Source organism: Haliotis rubra, unplaced genomic scaffold, assembly GCF_003918875.1.
Source record: "Haliotis rubra isolate DU_JTF1 unplaced genomic scaffold, ASM391887v1 Scf1344, whole genome shotgun sequence".
Taxonomy (NCBI): Eukaryota; Metazoa; Mollusca; class Gastropoda; order Lepetellida; family Haliotidae; genus Haliotis; species Haliotis rubra.
Window position 1 is genome coordinate 48396 of NW_025765275.1, and position 21691 is coordinate 70086.

The 21691-nt window shown below is 41.2% G+C and overlaps 1 protein-coding gene across 1 annotated transcript; it reads left to right on the top strand.

The window, feature by feature from the left end:
• The first annotated feature begins 1546 nt into the window (after nucleotides 1-1546).
• Nucleotides 1547-21558, top strand: LOC124267877. Its single transcript, XM_046702864.1, has 15 exons — nucleotides 1547-1574; nucleotides 3030-3267; nucleotides 4754-4853; nucleotides 5693-5789; nucleotides 6297-6392; nucleotides 6899-6949; nucleotides 7248-7332; nucleotides 7855-7914; nucleotides 8359-8535; nucleotides 8907-9033; nucleotides 9490-9598; nucleotides 10678-10750; nucleotides 11618-11782; nucleotides 12407-12540; nucleotides 19270-21558. Exons 2-15 carry the CDS (start codon nucleotides 3136-3138, stop codon nucleotides 19574-19576), a joined length of 1713 nt encoding a protein of 570 aa, XP_046558820.1. The 5' UTR covers nucleotides 1547-1574; nucleotides 3030-3135; the 3' UTR covers nucleotides 19577-21558.
• Nucleotides 21559-21691: the final 133 nt, after the last annotated feature.

Here is a 21691-nt window from a genome sequence, read left to right on the forward strand (position 1 = left end):
CACGTATCACGATTGTGGTAAACATTTCCTGCTTGTTTGGTGTATCTAGTGTTGATGATTACCGGGGCGATAGCATAAAGTTAATCTGGCTCACAGTTATTTGTCCTTCCGTGAAGACCTTTGTGTAATGGGGCCGGTAGCCCTTTGGTTAAAACCTCCGCTAGTAACTCTGAAGACCCGGTTTCGATTCCCCACATGAATATACAATGTGTGAAGCCCATTTCTGGAATAATTGCCCCACTGTGATATTGCTGGAATATTGCTAAAAGCAGCGTAAAACCATACTCACTCACTCACTCACCTACACATGTAATGCAAACGACACATATGAAGCAAGTGTAGATTTTACTGAGGTCAGAATCTCCAATCTCACAGGGAATTTCAGTCTAAACCTAGAAGTTTGTTCTATCACAAATATTTATTTTCAGGGACTGAGCGAAACTCAAGAAACCTCAAACTCTGTAGTATTTACAATCTGGTATGATGAAGAGGAATAACATTAATGGTGCTTCATTTCGGTGTTAGCATTTTGTCTATCCACAGAATTTGTTCCTATTCAACTACCACAAACTACTGTCTGAGATACCCGGGTGCCCTTGGACAAATGATCTTAGCGCATGGTGGTCGTTTTCCCCATTCCTTAACAGAGACTTAGGTAGTCGTAGGACTAATGTTGTTTGTACAGTGGCACTCGGTTCTATATAGTCCCACCCCAGAGTTAAACACTTACACGTGTATAACCGAATATGTATAAGCCGATGCCTATGTCTTCAGTGTAGCTACCTTCCCAGACGGACGTTACGAGATAAAGATCAATAATGTCACGTGGTTGAGCAGCGCCCCAACATTCTTCGTCATCAACGACACGCGCTTCTCCGCCGATGATGGCAGCCTCGTTCTCGACAGTATCAACACTACCATATCCGGTACAGGCCAGTTCGGGGTCGAGGTCTCCAAGAACTTCCATTACCGAGCTGGTGACGTTCCAGTCATCACGAGTATCGTCATATACGGGACATCAATCATGTCATTCATAGTGGTAATGTACATTTCAAACTTTTCAACGTTCAGAACGCAAAAAATAATCTTTATTGTAGATGGATGTAAATACATTTACACGTCCCACATTGATGCTTCTCATTTCGTTTTACATTATTGTAATTATTGTTACGTTAGGGAACAGTCTTTACTTATAACATGTTCTTTCTACGACACACATCTAGCTGGAAATTTTGGCTGTGTTTGTAAATAGTTACGTTATCTGATTGTTTCGGACTTCCTCTGTTCCCGTCCACTTGCTTTGTTTTGTATAAGTTGTAAACAATATGTGTCAGAAGTTTCTGCAAAGGTAGCACTTTAACAAACACGAGGATAATTTGGATATTGATGATGACTCTTTCATTTCATCCTCATCCATTCATTTGATATGGCGCTTCCCCGACGGAGCCTCAAACACAAATCAAAGCAACATAGACGGTGTTATCTGTGGTTTCCCGGATTCAAACTGGACACCACGTCCAAACTGGGATACATGTCGTTCGGGGAGCTGACTTTCAAGAACAGTCCGTGGGAAGGTAAGCTACTCGGTGAATAATAGAAAAAATTGCTATTTGCACTGCAAGTAACAATGGCGATAATAAAGTGGAATTCATGTCAATCCAAAACTTTGTTTTCTAAGTAAGGATTAGATATAACTTCTTTGTTTACAATGTAGACAAACGATTCGGTGACGATTCTAACACTGCTATAAAACAGGTGATGTACAGGGTGGTGTAGGAAGCTAATATACAGATATGAAGTAGCGTTTTACAACAGAGCATAGACGCCTGTTGAATACACAGGAGAGAATCTGAGATACATTAGGTCCTTACAAATGAAACCACAGAAGGATTACCTCTCATTGAAGTCTTTGATGAGATGATGGTAAGCTGGGGTATGTATCAGCCTTGGTCATGACTGATAGATAGTTGAAGTCTTAAATATGGATGTCTTCTTGGAGATGTCTGAGTTTGAAGTGAGGGCTCTGATTTTGTCGTACTGGATGCTGTGGTTTTAACGAATATGGTCAGATAGATCTGATTTCATGTCTTGTTTAGACACCGAGCAATGTTATGTTGATGCTTGTTATCGTATCCCAGCAACGTTGATAGATGCTCCAGGTGTCAATCACCCGATAGTCTTGTTGAGACTCGACTATGTACAGGCCACTGTAGCTGGTTTTACTGCGTGTCCCGAGACATACGAAAACTGGATACGATCTATTCTCTTGTCTCTTACCTGACGGCACGTATTTGGCTTCTTGGGCTTACTGCATTGATACATTAACAGACTCAATGTCAACTAATGAAAAACAATATATGTCGGAATCTCAGTGTGTGAAATAATATCAAATGCTCGAATTACTTCCATGGAGTGAGTGAGTTGCTTTGAGTAATATTCCAGTAATATTGGGACACCAAAATGGGCGTCACACACTGCACCCATGTGGGGAATCACTCCCAGGTCTTCGGCGTGACGGGCGAACGCTTTAAACACTAGCTACCCCACCACCCACTCCCATGGAAGATCGTAAAGATGAGTAAGAACATATAGATCGAAAAATGTCTTTTCAAAGATTTTTGTAGTGTCGGGGGTTACAGCACGACAGCTTTGAGATTGGTTTGTACTAGACCTTATTGGGATGTTCCTAATGTTCACCCTTCAGTCATAATTTCCCAAATGTCCTTTCTTCTTTTGCGGGAACACTTGACTTGACTTGCCTCCGACTGCCACCCGTGAGCATCTGATATGATCCTTATGACACAGTGGAATCGGTGATTTGGTATTACGAAGATATGTTCCTGTCCCCAATCATATTGAGGTACATTTCGTCACCCGAATTAGTTTATTTCTTATTTCAAGACCCCAAAAACTGCAATTAAATTCCCATACATAATATCTCCCTGTTACTGGAATATTCTGGTCTGCCTGTGGTCATGCACGAACATATTACTGTATCTGACACTCACGAAACACTGACTTTTCTTCAGGTGGGATCCGTCTGCATCCATCCATGATGGTTTGGAAGGTTCCAGCCCCTTCTCAGTGTTTGACTCGAGTGGAAATGCTGTGGCATTTGGACAACTGAATAATGTCATGACGACACCAATGTGGCACGACAAAACCAACAACTTCCTGTACTATGGAATTATGGGAGGAATCGAACAGATCCCGACAAATTTCTCCTACCACATTTTGGCAGCATATTCCTCGGCGGGACCTGAAAGTGTAAGTAGATATTCTACTTAGTGAACATCTCGTCGGCTCGTTTGAGGAATAAATGCTGTTTAAAGGGTTATTCATTCAGCGACTATATTTTGTCCATTTCTGAATTTCAAGTAGGTTCTAAGGAAAGGGTGTTTGAATCAAGTCGATAAACAAAATGGCTGCCGTACCTCGTTTTCATCCAAATACTAAAGACACGAAGCGTAACCCTTGCCACATGCACGCGTAGGTCACACACAAGGCACAACCAGACATAAGAGTCCACACACGTCGGTAGTCCTTGTGTCTTCAACAGGAGGTGAGGTGAAATTGGGTTTAACGTCGTGCTTGAGAATATTTCGCTCATGTGACGACGTGCATGCGTGTGTATGTGTATGTGCGGCTGCATGTAGTAGCCCAGACTGAAGCTGGTTTTATAGTGCTAGCCCACTGAGATACCATGCCACAGTGAAGCATGAATACCCCACTCAGACACATTATACTGACTCCGAGCCGACCAGTCCTTGTTGTACCCATTAATGCCGAGCGCCAGGCAGGGACCAACAAGTACCATATTTTAACGTCTTTTGGTATGAGGGGATCGAACCCGCGACCTTCCGCTCTCCGGGCGGACGCTCTAACCACTACACCACGGAGGCGGTCGTCTTCAACAGGAACGGAAGGTTGCAGAACATGTGTCCATCGCGGGTTGACGAAGACAGAATTCCGCGTACAAAGCATCACACTACACCACAGACCTTGTTTTATGGAATGGATTCTTCCCAGACACCAGGAACTGCTACAGTCCTTAAACGACATGTTTATGCATATGATATTGTTGTTGATCAGCAGCAAGCCTGTTGCTCTCTATGACCAGAAGTCACATTGTTAATGTTGTTTATGAGTGAACAGAGTTTCAGTGTTGTTGGTCGGTAGGCATGTCGTTATTGTTGGTTTCAGTGCACACCGTGTCTTCGTCCTTACCAATAGGCACCGTGTTATTGACGCAGTTCTGTCGAACATATTAAAGACAACCATCTGCTCTGAATATCATCCTCTATATACATGGGAATATGTGTTAGTTTGTTACGATTAAGATCTACATTTTTAACTTATCCCAATGTGTTGGGATTTGAATGCTTCTATTTCTGAGATGAAATATTTCAATATATTTTCATTGAAAACACAGAAAAGCATCCCTTCCATACCAAAAACCACCTCAACATATAAAACATCCATATGGTAGGGTAATCAGTTATGTGGTACATAGTTTCATCAGTAGACTACCATCGGGTTCTGCTTGGACAATATGCCTGTTTATAACTCTGGGGCTGTGATACCGACTAAATATACATGTATACCCAGTACACTTTGAAACTGTCGACAAACCAATATTCGTGAGCAGAATCTAAAACTCTCTCTCTCGTAATAGATTATTGTGTGTTCCTGACGTTAGATAATGTTTCCGTACAACTGCTTCAAACTGGTGATTTTATTTTCAACTTTTCAGAGTCTGTCTGTGTGGGGTTTCGTAATCAGGAGCTTTGTATACAAGGAAGATAAACCGGCGGATCCCTCTGGGGACACACTGGGGTACTGGACAGATGAAGGTGACATTAAACAATTTAATTAATGTCTACTTTAAGTCATTGCTGTTTGACAATGGTACAAGAATCCGTATAGACGCGTCTCACCCACGAAATACAACAGTTGTTATCCATAAAGTGTGTTAAATAGTGAGCTTTAGGTCTTGGCTTTGAATGTTTTGGGACAGTTTCCGGGCAGATTTGTGTTTCCCCGCAAACGTGTCAGTTGTAACGTTTATTGTCTGAATAGAGTACGTGAGTACAGTTTTTGCAATATTTCGGCAATATAACGAGATATAGGCTTCACACATTGTACCCGTGTGGGGAACCGAACCCGGGTCTTCAGTGTCACGAGCGGACGCTTTACCCTCCAGGCTACCTGTCTGAATAGAAGTGATCAAGCGATATCTAACGACTCAAAGGCACAAGATAATAGCATCACCAACATATGTTACACTGAAATCCCCTTGTGTACAATGATAACTTCCAGTCACCTAAATCGAGGATTCGAATCCCACTTGGTATTTGTCTAGGTTTGGTAGCACCATACAAATGTTCTTTTGTTTTCGATGAGTGGTGAATGCTTCAGACCTGCACCCCTTCGTTGGGACCTTCTGCCTTCATGTGCCTACTGTTTCCATGTCAAGGCGTCAACGTCCTATTGTTTCCATGTCAAGGCGTCAACGTCCTACTGTTTCCATGTCAAGGCGTCAACGTCCTACTGTTTCCATGTCAAGGCGTCAACGTCCTACTTTTTCCATGTCAAGGCGTCAACGTCCTGCTTTTTCTTGTCAAGGCGTCAACGTCCTATTGTTTCCATGTCAAGGCGTCAACGTCCTACTTTTTCCATGTCAATGTTACAGGGTCCTACTATTTCGAGAAAACCGATGGAACATCAACGTATGAAGATACATTGATCAAAGTGTTTGCTGATGCCCGCAATAGAAGTATACCATACAGGTACCTGTATAGGTTTGGTACAATAGGACAACAATTGATAATATGGCGTATTGCGTCGATGAGGCAATGTATTTATGTTTAAGTTACAGTATATACATCATGATAACTGAAACATTTGGCCGATTGAGTCGCCTGAGGTGCAGATTTGTGTGACATTTATGTTCCTTCCGATGACTGAATACTTCAGACCAAAATCATGAAAAATGGTTCCAGTGAAAAATGGTTCAAGTGCCGCGATATATGATTAACGTGAACATATCCCGCAACATAGCATGTTACCCATACGCTGTGATATATCTCTTTTTGCACAACAGATAATCTTTATTCCTTGATCTTTTGGTTCGGAACATATATCCTCATTCCTTTTTCTCCTCTTTCGATGCTTATCTTTCTTTATTCCTAAATCTTCCGTATTCCTTGATCTCGTTTTCTTCAAATGATCTATTGTTATTCCTAATGCATGCACTCCTCGTATATACGCTTATTCCTGTTTCATATCTTCTGCAGGTATGTGGAGCTGGACACCTGGTGGTTTACAAAAGGTCAAGGTGGAGGGGTCAAGGAGTGGACAGCACCAGCAGACATCTTCCCCAACGGCATCGAGTACGTCTACAGTAATCTAACATTACTGGTGGTAAATCAGTTTCCATATTGACACATTGATATTAATGGTAACACTGTACTACCAAGTATTTTTAGTGTTCATCAATACATAGGTAGCCCGACTGAACAAGATTCTATACGATTTACAACTTTGTACAGATTGTGTTCGGTTTTACACAAGTTCTGAAGAAATTGAATATACTTGATAAATCCCAGCAACCCTTAACCCCGACCATGTGTTCTTCTGGATGTTGTGACGTTGGTTTTGTTTATGTAGCAAGTCATTCACACACGCTCACACGCACGCACGCGTGCGAAAAGTATAAAACAGAGTTTTTGGTGGAAGGGTAGTTGTCTTGACATATCCCACTTTAAGACCTGACCTGCCCATTGAGAATAAGATGATGACATGGATTGTTTTGTTGTGAACTAGTCGGAAAACACCACATTCAGAACGATCTGGGATAACGGTAATACAGATAAATGAATGTTATGTTTGTTTTCAGGTATGTCCACAGGAGTTTGAACGTACCTATTGTGGCGAAAAATAATTTCTGGTGAGTTGTGAGAAGGGAGCTTCGCAGAATGAACTAAGTGAAAGCATTAACATACTTTAGTCTTTGACGGCTCAATAGGGACATGATGGGGTTGTCTGTGTCTTTGTTGGGTGAGAGGCCCCTCCAGTTGTCCTGGAGGCAGTGACTTCGCTACACTTCCGAGGACATTGTTTCGTGGTCTGTTGCGAAAAGCACTACATGTCCAGAAGGACATTAATTATGTTACGTTGATTCCGTGAAACTCTGCCACTTTCAAAACAGAAATACAAGAACTCATTTCAATATTTATTTATTGCAGGTCCAGGGATAACATATATGCAACACAAAATGGCGGAAAGTTCAATTTTGAAATGGAAGGAGACATGGCAATACCGACAGATGAGGCATTTACAAATATTATTGATTTATACATTTAGTTTACATTGAGTGTGGAACTATTATATTTCATCAAAGTAACTGGTCTTGTTTCATAATAATATGATATATTTATGTAATCATTTCTAATACTAAAATATGGCTCCATGAAGATTTAGTATTTGAAATACGACAAGTGTATCACGATGTGTCTATAAACAATGTCAGTAAAAGGAAGTGATCTACTGATCCACTCAATTTTTAACCACTCTGACCCTGACTTTAAACCAATCACCAGCGCCCTGTGGTGGTTGTAGAGGCGACTAAAAGATCCTTTGGTCAGGCTATGTTGTTTGGTAGATGGCGTGTCATCATACTACGAAAGCGTGGAGTGATTGAGAGAGCTGGATGTTTGCGCTGCGTTTTAAAGCTTGTCTCATGCTGAGTGTGCCTCAACAAACAATGGAACAATCTACCAATGGAGGAGCTGTGAAAATACTTTTTTCGATTCGGAGCCATGTGACGTCAGTGAATGATTTGTATATTTCCAGGCGTTCTGGGACAAAATCTTCAGTGATTCCAAGCAGTGGGGATTGGCCACATATATACAGGTAGGATTTGCCACCATACGCTCTTAGTTACATTCTGCAATGAATTATTCATCGATATTTCTGGGAGAAGGCTTTCTTGGGACGTTTAACGCTTATGACGTCACAAAACAATCAGACGTTTCAGTGTAATCGATATTGTAAAGAGGCGGTCGTGAAATGTTTTATGGTACATATTGAACAAAACAGGGTATTATTAGCAGAATGTTAGTAGTAAGTGTATGTCCCGGTGCTTATTGTTATACACGTGAAATGAAAGTTCTGTACGGAACAAGATATGCTGCATGCTTTATATTCACGCAATTTCTAAACAATGATGACAAAATTCCTTCCTGACTGATACAGAAGTGCCTGATGGTCTCAGTGATGTTTACATATACTTTACAATACCGTTGATTGCGAAGTTTAATCCATGTGTATCAGTCAACAGAATATTGTTTTCTGCAGGACAACATGACGGAAATATTCCGTACTTTCCCAAGGATGCAGACGGACCTTAACTTTGCGCGAGATTGGTTGGTTAAAATGGCGACGTCTGCTTTGAGACACAACATCACCATCCAGTACAGTGGCGCCACCCCAACGATGGCGCTCTTAGCGCTCCAGTTACCGGCTGTCACCCAGGTCAGAAACAGTGGTGGATGTTGATGTCTGTACATTTAGCATATTCACAGTGGCATAATGCGCTTACTGTGCATCCACTTTAGGACAAATTATGCATCCAGTCATAAGAAAGGTATGATCCAGTCTGATGTTTCCCCCGATACAATCCTCTGTATGAAGATCTAATAACTCGCAACAGGATATATTTTGTCATATGCCATGACGTATGAAACGACAGTGAAACATCGACACCACTATAATTGGGTTGTAATAGTTACATTCGGAACGCGTCGTTTTACTTCGTTTCGAGTTACACAAATCAGATTTTGCTGCTCCGAAGGCTTCTCACTCGCATAGAGAAATTTATATTGGATGTTAATACCTTTATCCAGGTGCGCGTCCTGGGAGGCTATGGCACAGAATTGGACCAGAGGAATATTCTTGCTTCGTCCGTATTCTCCTCACTTTTAGATGTGTTGGTCTTCAAAGGTGTGCTCCGTACACAAGACCAGAAGGGAGGTGGGAACATTTTTTATGGTTGCTATTGTGGTTAATGTTAGTTTACGTTTTTGTTGTTGTTGATGTAACCATTCCCGTTGTTGTTATCGGCAGCGGCCATTAAGCCTAGTGGTATGGACGTCACGTCTAAACCAGGTGAACCAGCATGAATGCATACAACTGTAAAATCTCTCTCCTTGAACTCCCTAATCAGATTCGACAACGATGACATAGAGCTTTGATCGCTGCCTGACTAACCCGAGACATTTGATAGCAAATCCGTTTATTGAAACATTTAAATAGGATTTGATCCGCAATATACATTTTGATGTTCGAAATTCGTTAAAAAATGATAATTGACTCAGCTCAGGTAAAGCTAAGATTATTTTGACATCTTAAAATTGTTCCAATTTTACCTATATGGCTGAAGGTGTCCGATGTGGACTAGTATAGTGTTAAGCGATGCTTTCTTTCAAGGCACTGGAACCATCACTGCAGCTCAGAGCAGCGTGATAGCTGTCCTGTCGCGGGGTGCAGTGGGGATAGGTGACCAGATCGGACATACCAATACTTCCATCATCAATCGGTAGTTACTTTTTCATCTATCCCCTCCCATCAATGATAATAATTATACACAAATGGCCTGTAAAGTGAAACAAGGGGTCTCTGTTTGCAGTTTCCCACTCGTAACCGCCAGTGTACAGCTTTGCATCAAGATGTAAAAGTAGGTGCATTCAACGTGAATGAATTTAATTCTTCTCCGTATATGTAAGTAACTTTTCTGTACCTTTTGACACAAACGTTTAGTACGTTTAGTACCTCCCAGTCTCTTGGTGCCTTAGGTTTAGTACCTCCCAGTCTCTTGGTGCCTTACGTTTAGTACCTCCTAGTCTCTTCGTGCCTTAGGTTAAGTACCTCCCAGTCTCTTGGTGCCTTAGGTTTAGTACCCCCCAGTCTCTTGGTGCCTTACGTTTAGTACCTCCCAGTCTCTTGGCTGTCGTTGGTATAGTGTCCGAGTTAGCTGCCAGGAACGCAACCCTTCTGACTCTCTAGGTAATGTAGAACGTTGCAACGTTGGGCAGTCTGCAAATTCTAGGAGAGGTATTGGATGGGTTCGACTAAGCAGCGCTTCCTGGTCCCGACTTGATTATCTACAGAAAGCCACCATATCGCTGGAATACATGTATTGCTGAGTGCGGCGCTGAAGAACAACCAAACCAAACCAAATCAAACCAATACCAGCCTACACTCATTGTCTTCTCAGCTCTGGTGACTCTCATCCCACTCTCACCTCTAGTAGGCCGTGTTTATGACACTCTCAGGTCTACAGTAGCCTATTACCATCTCAGCTCTAGTGACTCTCATCCCACTCTCAGCTCATGTAGCAAATTTCTTCCTTAACTGGAGAAGCATGCATTCATTACATTGTCAGCTCCTGAATTAATAGGGGACTTAATAGGACATGCCACTTTTGTATTCGTTATCGGCGACAAATATTGTCGTTTGTGCGATGTTTGAGCGTTTGAACGCTCGTTGGTCTGTCCCCTAACTTGAGCCAGGTGACTCTAGGTATGCATCCACAGGTGATGGAGGCACAAATCTTCACTCAACCTGGAAAGTACTGTCGATGACAAACAAATAGATATCTGGCAATTTTCTTCTCAGGATATGTAGCTCTGATGGAACTGTTCTCAAGCCAAACAGGCCTACACTCGAAATAAATGCTCAGGTTGTGCAGGTGAGTAAGCTGTGACCGACCATAGCTCCGCGTTTTGAACACTAAGTGACAAAATACTCGATACTTCTCTGTTGCTTTAATCATACGAATGGTTTTTAATTGAAAATATCTTAAGTTTATTATCTTAAGCGATATTATTTCCAAAACCAAGATTGCGCTAACATTTGGCTAGTTCTCAGAGAATACTTCACCATGGTACTTTTGTGAAAGACTTGATTGATTCATCTCCGGGACATCCAATCTTTGAAAATCTATAAATTTCCTTTTAAGTTAAGCACATTTAAAACAGTGGAACATACCAGGGGTCGTGTGACTGTTAGCGAATTTCTTACCTTTTTGCAAAGAACCAGTACATTTATTCACCTAGTTATCCACTCATATTACTTTTTCAAACCTACTGCAGGAATACATGTCTGATAAATGGACACACTCAAATTAAAAAAAACCGAATTCTTTCAAACTCGGTATACTTTATTTTCAACATCAGAAAATATCTCGGTGTATAAAATGTATGCGAGTGTAAATCTATGACACATATCATTGATGCCTACCATCCAAGTGAAACCACAAGAGGATCCTTCCATGGTTAAGGGACAGTACTCTTCACCAATCTGTTGAGAGACTTACTTGCTAAGGGTACAACTCACAGGTCTCTACGATTCAACTCTGTAAACTTTTACATCAGTTGCTATGTTTTAAAGATCACATGGTCATATCAGTAGCACACAATGTACCCGTTGAGGTGAAGAGCGCTGATCTTGTCTGCAGGTTCAGTCAAAGGTGATGACGTTTTAACACGTGTTTATCAAAATATGCTGCTGCCTGTTTAAGAAAGTAAACTTGCAAATGACGTCCACTATGTACCAGATGACATTTCAAGATGGCAGCGGCCCAAACGCCGACATCTGGGCGACACTCACCGGCTCGTATAAGGGTGGATCAGCCCCGGAACAGGTGTACGGGATTATCTATGTTTCCGGATTGAACAGGACGTTTGACATCACCCCGACGGCAGCCGATATTGGGTTTGAAGTGAGTATGCCGTACGTATTTAAAGGGACATTCGGCGCGAAGAAAGCGCAAATCCCAGCCAATATGATTCAAGTAGTTTAAACATCACGTACGACATCAGTGATGTATCATATCTGTAAAGAATGCGTTAAGTTACGAATGTGAGACGAATTGCACTTTAGATTATGCATGTTGTATCGACGGTTCAATTTTTTTATATGCATATTGGTCTATCAAGCAAATAAATTCCTACCCAAAACGATACTTAAATTGGCACGTGGCAGTACTTCAATACTTCAAACTTAAGCTGGAAATTGTGTGTTTCCAATGCTTGCTCATCAAATGGATAAATATCAGTTGGGTATGAGTTACATCTGTTAAGTAATCCACACTTGGTACCTAATCTTCATCAATGAGATCGGGTAACAGCACGTTGAACGTATTTCAGGTACATGTAGATAGACAGCGATGGGATAGCCTTGTGGCTGAAGCGTTGGTTTGTTACGTTCACCTTCGGTGGTGTGGCATGGGTCCTGGAATGAAGGAAACTCACCGAAGCAACAATTAATGTCTGTACATCGGAAAATGGTGCTTCCAATGCCTCAATCTTCAGGCTTCAGCACCTACACATATTTACTGTTGCAGTACCCAGTGAGCAAGATCTTCTCTGCAGCTGATCCAACAAAGCAATACGACTTCAGCGACAGCAAACCCTTCACCATCCCGCCATGCCAACTGGAATTCTGCATGTACTATACGTCACCAGTTATAAAATACAAGTAAGGCACCTATTGTTCATATTTCGCAAAACTCAGCTTTCCAGATTGATATGCAAATACGTCTCTTATAAATTAAGAACATCCAAAAACATTAAGAGCTATCTACAGCACCAACTTCAAGGTAACGTGTTCACTGTTCTTATCAGTTATGTATGTTTCACGAGGTTAACAGGATAATATAAAGGAAATAAACATCTGTATCATCTGCCGTAGGAATCTATTTTTTTAACATGGGACTTAAATATATTCCGTTAAATTCCGTCGATTTCCGTAGATGTTTGTTGGCGGTGGGCGGTGTCGTTATCCACATGGGTGCAGTATGTGAAGTTCACATCTAGTGTCCCCGACTGGGATAATGCTGGAATAATGTCGACATTAATAATCAGTGTTTGTTTTGTTTAAAATGCTACATCAAACACATTTTGACTATGTCACATACAAGACATTTGACATGCCTCCCAAATTTGCTTTCCACCAAGTATTGAATCTTGACCTTCATCTAAGTTTATGTCAGAATATGGGATTGAGAAAACTGTGCCATGTTGGGGGATAAAACTGGAGATAAAGCCCAATGACCAGCTGATCCTGTTACGGATAAGGGACATAACTGTATCATCTTATTCACCTTGGTTCTTCCAACGTCCTATGCTACAAATCCCTTAAACCTTAGGCACCCTTGAAGAGCCACCTCCTCGTGGTGGGTGCTGGGTAACGCTAAGCGTTCTTCGAGCTCCCGTTATGGACCCGGGGGGATATTTGGTCCACCAACCCGTTTGCCGTGGGTTGCGCCCCTGTGTCGGTGGAGGACGGGAGTCTGGTGGTTGAGGGCAATAAGATCCTGGAACCGTGTTCCCTTTGCCCAACACACCACTTTGGCCCTTACTTCACCTAGACGGGTGGTAGAACTGGCCCGGTTCTATCAATCGGCTGGTCACGCCGTGCCCTGCGCATTGAATCATTCAAATTTATATCAATGTACATTTATATAATGTTGATATTGAATGTTGTATTTCACAAATATATTGTTATATCTATTTGCCTAGAATCAGTCCTATGCCAGAAGGCGGTGGCTCATGGGCCAATCTGGTGATAATGACCTCCAAATGATGTATGTCTTCCACTTCTTGTCACGGGCCGAACCAGTCTGACATTTTGTTGGTAGATAAATGCAGCCATTTGTGTTGTTTTCTTTGGAGTATAACACCCCTGTATCCCTGGTGTCAGCATCTTGGAGATCCGGTGCATATTGACACTGTCCTTGTTGACACTCCATGGTGGGTGGGGAGCAGGGGTGCTGAACCATATTCGTTCCATTATGACTACACAACTATCTGGTTCAGCAAGAAATAAAAACAAAGAGACGAATCGACAATGTTGATGAATCTTTGAGAACTGTTCCCTCAAATGCTGATTCCTGGGCTCGTTTCCTGGTGATAGAGGCTACTGATTTCCTACCGATCAAATTAAATCCTTTCGCTATTTCCAAGGCTGTTCTGGAATTTGTGGGGACGTTAAAAACGTCACCCGTCTCCGTAGCGGTTCACTTCTGGTGGAATGTGCACGGAAACAGCAATCTCTAAATCTTTTATCGATTGAAACATTTGCTAAAGTTGAGGTTGCTGTGTCTGTGCACAGAACTTTAAATTCCTGTCGTGGAATCATTCGCGACAGAGCTCGTTGTCTGTCAGACATGTCCGAGGAGGACATTGCTTCAGAACTACATGATCAGGGTGTGACAGCAGTCAAACGTTTCACGTTCAAGAAAGAAGGTAACATTGTGCAAACAAATACTTACCTCTTAACGTTTGCGCGTGCCTCATTGCCACAGTCTATAAAAGCAGGGTATTTTAATATCGGAGTGGACGTGTATGTCCCCAGTCCACTCCGGTGTTATAAATGTCAAAAATTTGGTCATGGATCAAACTCTTGTCGTGGTTCTGTGATTTGTCATCGCTGTGGCGAGAGCCACGACAGCACAGACTGTAACAAGATTTTTCAATGTGCTAACTGCCATGGCCCTCATGGTGTCTCATCAAAATCATGCCCTGTGTGGCAAAAGGAGTAAAAAATCATGAGATTAAAATGTGAGAAAAACATCCTTTACCTTGAGGCTAAGAACCTTTTTGCAAAATGAGGTTTCTACTCCAGTGACATACTCTGCTGCAGTCACTCGTACTGTATCAATGTCCTCTGTTGCTTGTCAAACTGATTTGACTTGGGTCATGTCAGTAAAACCTGTTTCTGCTGCTCCACTAAAGCCCCCAGCTACTCAACCTATGTCCCCAGTCACACAGTCTACTTCTTCTTCCCAGACTGCGAGTCTGCCTGAGGTACAATCCAAAACAGTTCACACACAGCCAGCCTCACTCAGTTCTGGAAAACCAAAAGGTAAAAAATTAAACAGAAAAGAGACACATTCCGTCCATTTACCTTCCGAGCTCCCTTTGGAGAATCCCTTTGGACCTCTCGACATGAAGGCCACACTGTCATAACAATCTCATAACAAATATTCAATGTGGTTTCAGGAAAAATCGTAGTACCATTGATCATTTGGTACGTTTAGAATCCTTTGTTAAAAATGCAATATTAAATAAACAACATGCAGTATCGATATTCTTTGATCTCGAGAAAGCGTACGATACCACCTGGAAGCATGGCATTTTAAAGGATTTACATGATTTTGGTTTAAGGGGTCGTTTACCTCTTTTTATATCACAGTTTTTATCAGACAGGCAATTTCAAGTCCGAGTGGGTTCAACCCAGTCTGACCATTATAATCAGGATCAAGTTGTCCCCCAAGGAAGTATTTTGTCTGTCACTTTATTTAGCATTAAGATCAACAGCTTATCCAAGGTTTTAAACGATTCAATTGATGGATCACTTTTTGTGGATGATTTTAACATTTCTTGTCGCGGTAAGAATATGCATACTATCGAACGGCAACTACAGTTGTGTTTAAATAAAATACATAAATGGTGTCTTGAAAACGGCTTTAAATTTTCTAAATCAAAAACTAATTGCATACATTTCTGCCGTAAATATAAACCACATAAAGACCCAGAACTGATTTTAAATGGCACTCCCGTCAAGGCTGTAAAAGAGGCCAAGTTCTTGAGTCTCATTTTCGACTCCCATTTAACTTTTCTTCCGCATATCAAATCTCTAAAAACTAAATGCCTGAAGGCACTCGATTTATTGAAAGTCGTGTCTAATTCAAGGTGGAGAGGGGACCAAACTACCCTCCTACACCTATATAGATCACTGGTCCGCTCGAAGCTTGATTATGGCACCATCGTATATGGTGGAGCCTGCAAAAGCAACTTAAAACTATTAGATTTTGTCCACCACCAAGGTCTGAGACTTTGTCTTGGGTCATTCAGAACATCTCCTGTTGACAGTCTCTACGTCGAGGCCGATGAGCCTTCTCTTGCACAACGCCGTATAAAATTATCATTACAATATATTACCAAACAACATTCTAACGAGTCTAATCCTGCATTTCACTGTATCTTTAAACCTCTTTATGAGGATTTGTACAACAAGAAATCTTCTCTTGTTCCGCCTCTTGGGCTCCGGATTAAGCCATTCATTACTGCTGCCGGCATTGAGCTGGAAAATATAGCTCCTTCCCATCTTCTTTCTTCTCCTCCTTGGCAATTGGTTAGGCCACAAGTCGACCTAACACTCACTAAATTAAAAAAAATCAGAAACTAATGACTTACAATATAAACAAGAATATAATCAATTAAAAAGTAAATATAATACATATAAATCCTTATTTACAGATGGGTCCAAGGATGGTGGCGCGGTTGCTTGTGCCACTGTAATTGGGTCCAAAACAATGTCTTCCAGATTACCCAATGACAGTTCAATTTTCACAGCAGAAGCAAACGCAATACTTACAGCTCTTAAATATATTAATAAACACCGTAAATATAAATAATATATCATCTTTTCAGATTCTCTTTCGTGTCTTCAGGCTATTAAAAATCTTTCTTGCAAACATCCACTTTTATTAGAAATTATTGAATTGTACAATGAACTTGCTACTGGCCAATGCGACATCGTCTTTTGTTGGTTACCCAGCCACGTTGGCATTTCTGGGAACACAATGGCTGATATTGCTGCTAAGGCAGCACTCAACAAATCTGTGACACCACTTCTTATCCCATACTCTGATTACAAAGCTGCTATAAGATCTTATATCCGTGATCTGATGCAAAAGAAGTGGGACACCCAAGTAGGTATCAATAAATTACATGCAATAAAACCCTATATCGGTTACACTTACTTAGGTTGTCAGTCCAGATTTGAAGAGGTCATCATACGACGATGTCGTATTGGCCACACAAGATATACACATGAGTACCTATTAAAAGGTGAAGATCCTCCGTTTTGTATCCATTGTGATGAACGAATCACGGTCAAGCATGTCTTGCTTGACTGTGTTGAGTACTCCATCACAAGGGATATCTATTTCAAATCCCGATCTGTGAAGGATCTTTTTACTAATATAAGTCCTCATTTAATTATTGCTTTTTTAAAAGAATTAAATTTGTTAACAGATTTGTAAATAGCTAAATATTTTATAATTGGAAATTTGAATTAGTAACACAGATTGTCAGTGGCTGTATCCTCGAGGGGGGTTAAAGTACTGTAAATTATTGTCCTCCTGAGAGGGTACGTAAGTCCCAAAACATTCAAAGTAAATTTCAACTTTCCGTTTTTTAATCGTAGAATATGTGTAATTTTATTGTATGGCTAGATATATCTCAATTGCTAACAGCTGAGGGGATGATGTAAATCCAGCTAGGGCCCATGCAGGAAGCAAATGTACTGTAAGTCCCCATGGTCCCTAGTATGGTGATCTACCTTCAGTTGTTAGAGATCTATAGCCCATTTTAATATTGTGTTGTCCCCTATAGTTAAAATGTTTTAGATTCAATTACTAGTTTTACATATATATCTGTGATACTCTAGTTGCTTTACTGTCCTTTGTCGGCAGATCTTATAATCTCTATATATATTCTATTTCAATGTCAAGTTATCTCGTCACGATATGGCTGAAATATTGCCGATGTGACGTTGCATAATAACTCACTCACTCACTCACCTTAAACCTTAGTGCAGTTTCCCGTGTACACGTTCGGGTGTTTCTTGAGGCTTTTAGGTATGCTTCAATACACGTATGTGTGAGTAATTTCCCTTACCATACCCTCCTGTACATCTCCGGGAGTATATTGTTTCGAACCAGGTTTTGCTTTAGTGGCTCACATGTACACAAAATCGATTTTTTTACCATTGATCTCTATAGAAACGTTGTATTTGTTGCTAACATTATCAAAGCCCGCTATTACATGTACACGTATGCATAGTCTAACCTTAAAGAAACAATGAAACAGACCAGTTCCTTTTCCGAGTACAGGAAGCTAAACAGACCACAGTCCCGCACAAAATGTCGCCCGCTAGAAAACATATGTGGTCACATTCTACATACGTCGTGATGTAAACAAAGACAAGCCCACATATTGGAACATATAGTCAGTTTTAGTTACTGGACGGATGTAGATATAAAAACAGAAACAGAAACATCTTACTCAAAATCATCCAATCACGGCTGTCCAATGATTCAGTCTGCTCTGACGGCTACGTAAAGTATTATTATTATAATATTATTATTATACTATTATTATTATATGGTTATTTATAGAGCGCTTTAGTCCATCCCATGTGCATGCTCAAAGCACTTTGTTTTTTTTCTCTTGATCATTGGATGTCAATCTCAACGGCACATGGTATTTTTCAATCTCAACTCCCCGGGGATCATACAACTCCAGCAGCCACTAGGCACACCATGTTAATGTGGCCTGGCTTTCCCATCCTTTCGAGGTATCCATTCACAGCTGGGTGGACTGCGACACATAGTCACAGTACTTTGTCCAAGTTTTACTGCACGTTGCTGTACCCGCAACTAGGTGTTTGCACGTATTCATGTGACCACCATCTGGTCATATACCAACGGATTCGTGGGTTCTTTTAAGTGCACAGGGTTGTGTACTGTACACTAGCTAGGGTTGGTGACAACACTTAAAGAGTCTGCACACAAAGTTGACTCGTTGGCGGTTTTTACACCAGGTCACTGATGGGCTCGATCACGGCAACTTAAACTCGCTGGATCACGAGCCTGGCGTCTTAGACAGCTCGCCCACTACGCCCCTATACGGGGTCCTCAAAGGGTCAACTCACCCACTCTTATGTTCCTTAAGTGTTCGGTAAGAACATTCCCCAGTCATCAATCACACCTAAATCCCCGGTGCATAATAAGGCGTGGAAAACATATGGTGAAGTGGACACAGGTGGTACCATGTTTGCATTGTGTTGGGGGGTTTCTCAGCTCCATCTTTCTGCTCACTGATTTCACCCAAGTGTTAAATGTCTAAGATCTGAATCACTTCCATCTTTCCTTCCACATCAGGGGGGCGGTGGGGTAGCCTAGTGGTTAAAGCGTTGGCTCGTCACGCCGAAGACCCGGGTTCGATTCCCCACATGGGCACAATGTGTTAAGCCCATTTCTGGTGTCCCCCGCCGTGATATTGCTGGAATATTGCTAAAAGCGGCGTAAAACTAAACTCAGTCAGTCAGTCCACATCAGTCTGACAGGCCGTTATGTAACTGAAATACTGTGATAAGCTACAGTAAACACTTACCCGCATTGACTATTTGTTGCAGAAATAGAGAAGTTCTCGTCCTGGGTGAACTGGAAAAGTGGGTACCAATGTCTCACAACAGGATCGTCAATGTCACCGTCGGCGACGTCATCACTGTCTACGTCAAGGGTCAGGCGGGGGAGAGTGTTGAGATGTGGTTTGCCGATGATGTACGGTTCGGTGCTTTGAAAACTATTATAGGGACAGACGGCCAGGGTAGTATCATATATGAAATAAAATCTCATCCTGTTAACAACTCTGACCTCAGAAGAGCTTCAACAATTGCTTTTGGCATGGGTATCCTAGCAACAATGATGCTCATGATGTAAGACGAAAGCGACTGCATTGTTGCTGGTTGGTCGACACAAGGCCAAAACTCCATCTCATCTCATTGGGTAAATTCTGTATTAATAAGCAGTTACATTTTATGGTGTATTCCTTTTCCTTTAACGTGACAGAGACATCCGTACTGTTCGATTGGGTGTTTTGTTCTTTTTAAAGCTTGGTGCGGATTTGAACAGAACCATTCTGTCCTTCCAAAGTCGACCCACAAAGCTATCGTTCATACAGGTCCTGACACAACTGAAGAGTATCAGGCATTCTGCAATACATTTACCATTCTACATTTCTTCAGTTGTTCTGGGCTACTTTCTATTACATATAAAAATAAATATATTATTACCTAACATATCTTTTCCAAGAAATGTTAACCTCGGAATGATGCACAGTAGATGAAACCTGCCTTGGCACTTACGGTTCGTTATAAAATATCGGAATCTGTGACCACAAAAACATCTCCCAGAACAAAATGTGCAACTGTCAATGATCAACTGTATCGATTATGGAATAAGCTCCATGCGAAATGGATACTGCGAAGGTACACGTTTGGTGGGAAATGTTCCTAGAAAACTGTTCTATGGGACTTATTCCCCCGAGAAGATGTTTACAAAGGAATAATACCGCTATGGTAATAGATAATCTTTGTCACTGTCACTTTAAATTGGTGGGTAAGTGTTCTTCTTCCTGTGCATTAATTGTTTGGCCTGTCGAAAATCAGAATGTTTTATCACACACACGTAACTATAACACCTTTGTTCACTTGGCTTGTTTTGTTTGGAAGAATATGTCAGATGTATCGTGTTTGTGTATTCACAGAGCCGTATAGTCATTCAGACACCCTAGTCTCCATGCAAATGTATTGTTGAGAATATCTCTCAACGCTGTTCAAATGAATGCTCTGTGAAATCTGACCAAACATGAATTTTGTTTAACTCGAAAGTTTAACTCGGTTTACATTGAGTTCCGTGTAAGAAATTAGCATAGTTAATTATTTATCGTAAAGTTCAATGTCTGGTTTGGGCAGGTTCCGCTCTAATGTTATGTAATCGAGGATCCAGACTGACAGATACTTCACAGTAGGTCACTTTAACATGTTGTACAATTGCGATCACTGCGGAGTGATCCAGGAGACTGTTGTATCAAAGCTTTCTAAATTAAGGCTGCACTAAGCCCTAAATGGTTCCATCTTCATGTTTCATTGGTTTATGGTATCAACAGAATGGGTTGTGCAAATCGGTTATTGAACTGCCAGATTGCCAATAATGTGTCATTAGATTTGTATATTCACCTATTATTGTCCGACAATTCCGTTTTAGAAACAATCACTTTCTCCTTCCTGTCTTCTTCAAAGTGGTATGAATTGTTTTCTACTTGCCAAATGTATCTCTTCTAGCTTACTCACGGTGTCCACGAAGATGCAATTCAACACATAAAACCTGTGATTGTCTCTGTCTTAGCCCATAGAATCCTTCATGTTTTGTGTACAGTCTCCTGTTGCATTAGTGCCACGCTGAGGTGAAGATGGTGTCATTGAAAGTTTGAAATAACCGATGTATTTGTGTTACATAAATTAATAATGTGTTAGCAACATGCTAGTGAACACTGTTTGCTTCCACTATGACACGGATCACGTTTTTATCAAGGCATGTACAGTGACAGTTTGGTGACAAGGCATAGGCTTATCGTTATGAAACTGATTTCAATGGCTACCTTTCTCTCGCACTACTACATGCGGATGAGTAACATGCACAAGAAGACAAGACATTGGTGAAGTGATGAAGTTTTAACTCTGAAGTCGTTTGATAGGCCCTGTTGGAGACAAGAGAAGACGCCGAAAGCCTTACCTTGTTACACCATTAGTTATTATACGTTTACCTATGTTTTGTTTATTTTGCCCTTTATAATTATTGCAAATGTATTGCATTCCAATATATGTGTGTCTTGATCGTTATAATAAAGCTCACAAATATCACAACGATTTTAACGGTACCCAAGCCTTAATTTTCATCAGACTGTGGACTTTGAGCCTTCATCGGGAGTTCTTCAGTAGGACATTGTTTGTTTGTTTATTGTTGTCAGTTGCAGTCAGCAACGTTCCCGCTGTA

What these genes read in the sequence shown, in the direction of transcription:
- LOC124267877 (XM_046702864.1), top strand. Translation starts at nt 3,136, where the DNA reads ATGACGACACCAATGTGGCACGACAAAACCAACAACTTCCTGTACTAT. An exon ending in GTGGCGAAAAATAATTTCTG is followed by an intron (nt 6,950 to 7,247) that starts GTGAGTTGTGAG and finishes TATTTATTGCAG; the next exon opens with GTCCAGGGATAACATATATG. An exon ending in TGGCAATACCGACAGATGAG is followed by an intron (nt 7,333 to 7,854) that starts GCATTTACAAAT and finishes GTATATTTCCAG; the next exon opens with GCGTTCTGGGACAAAATCTT.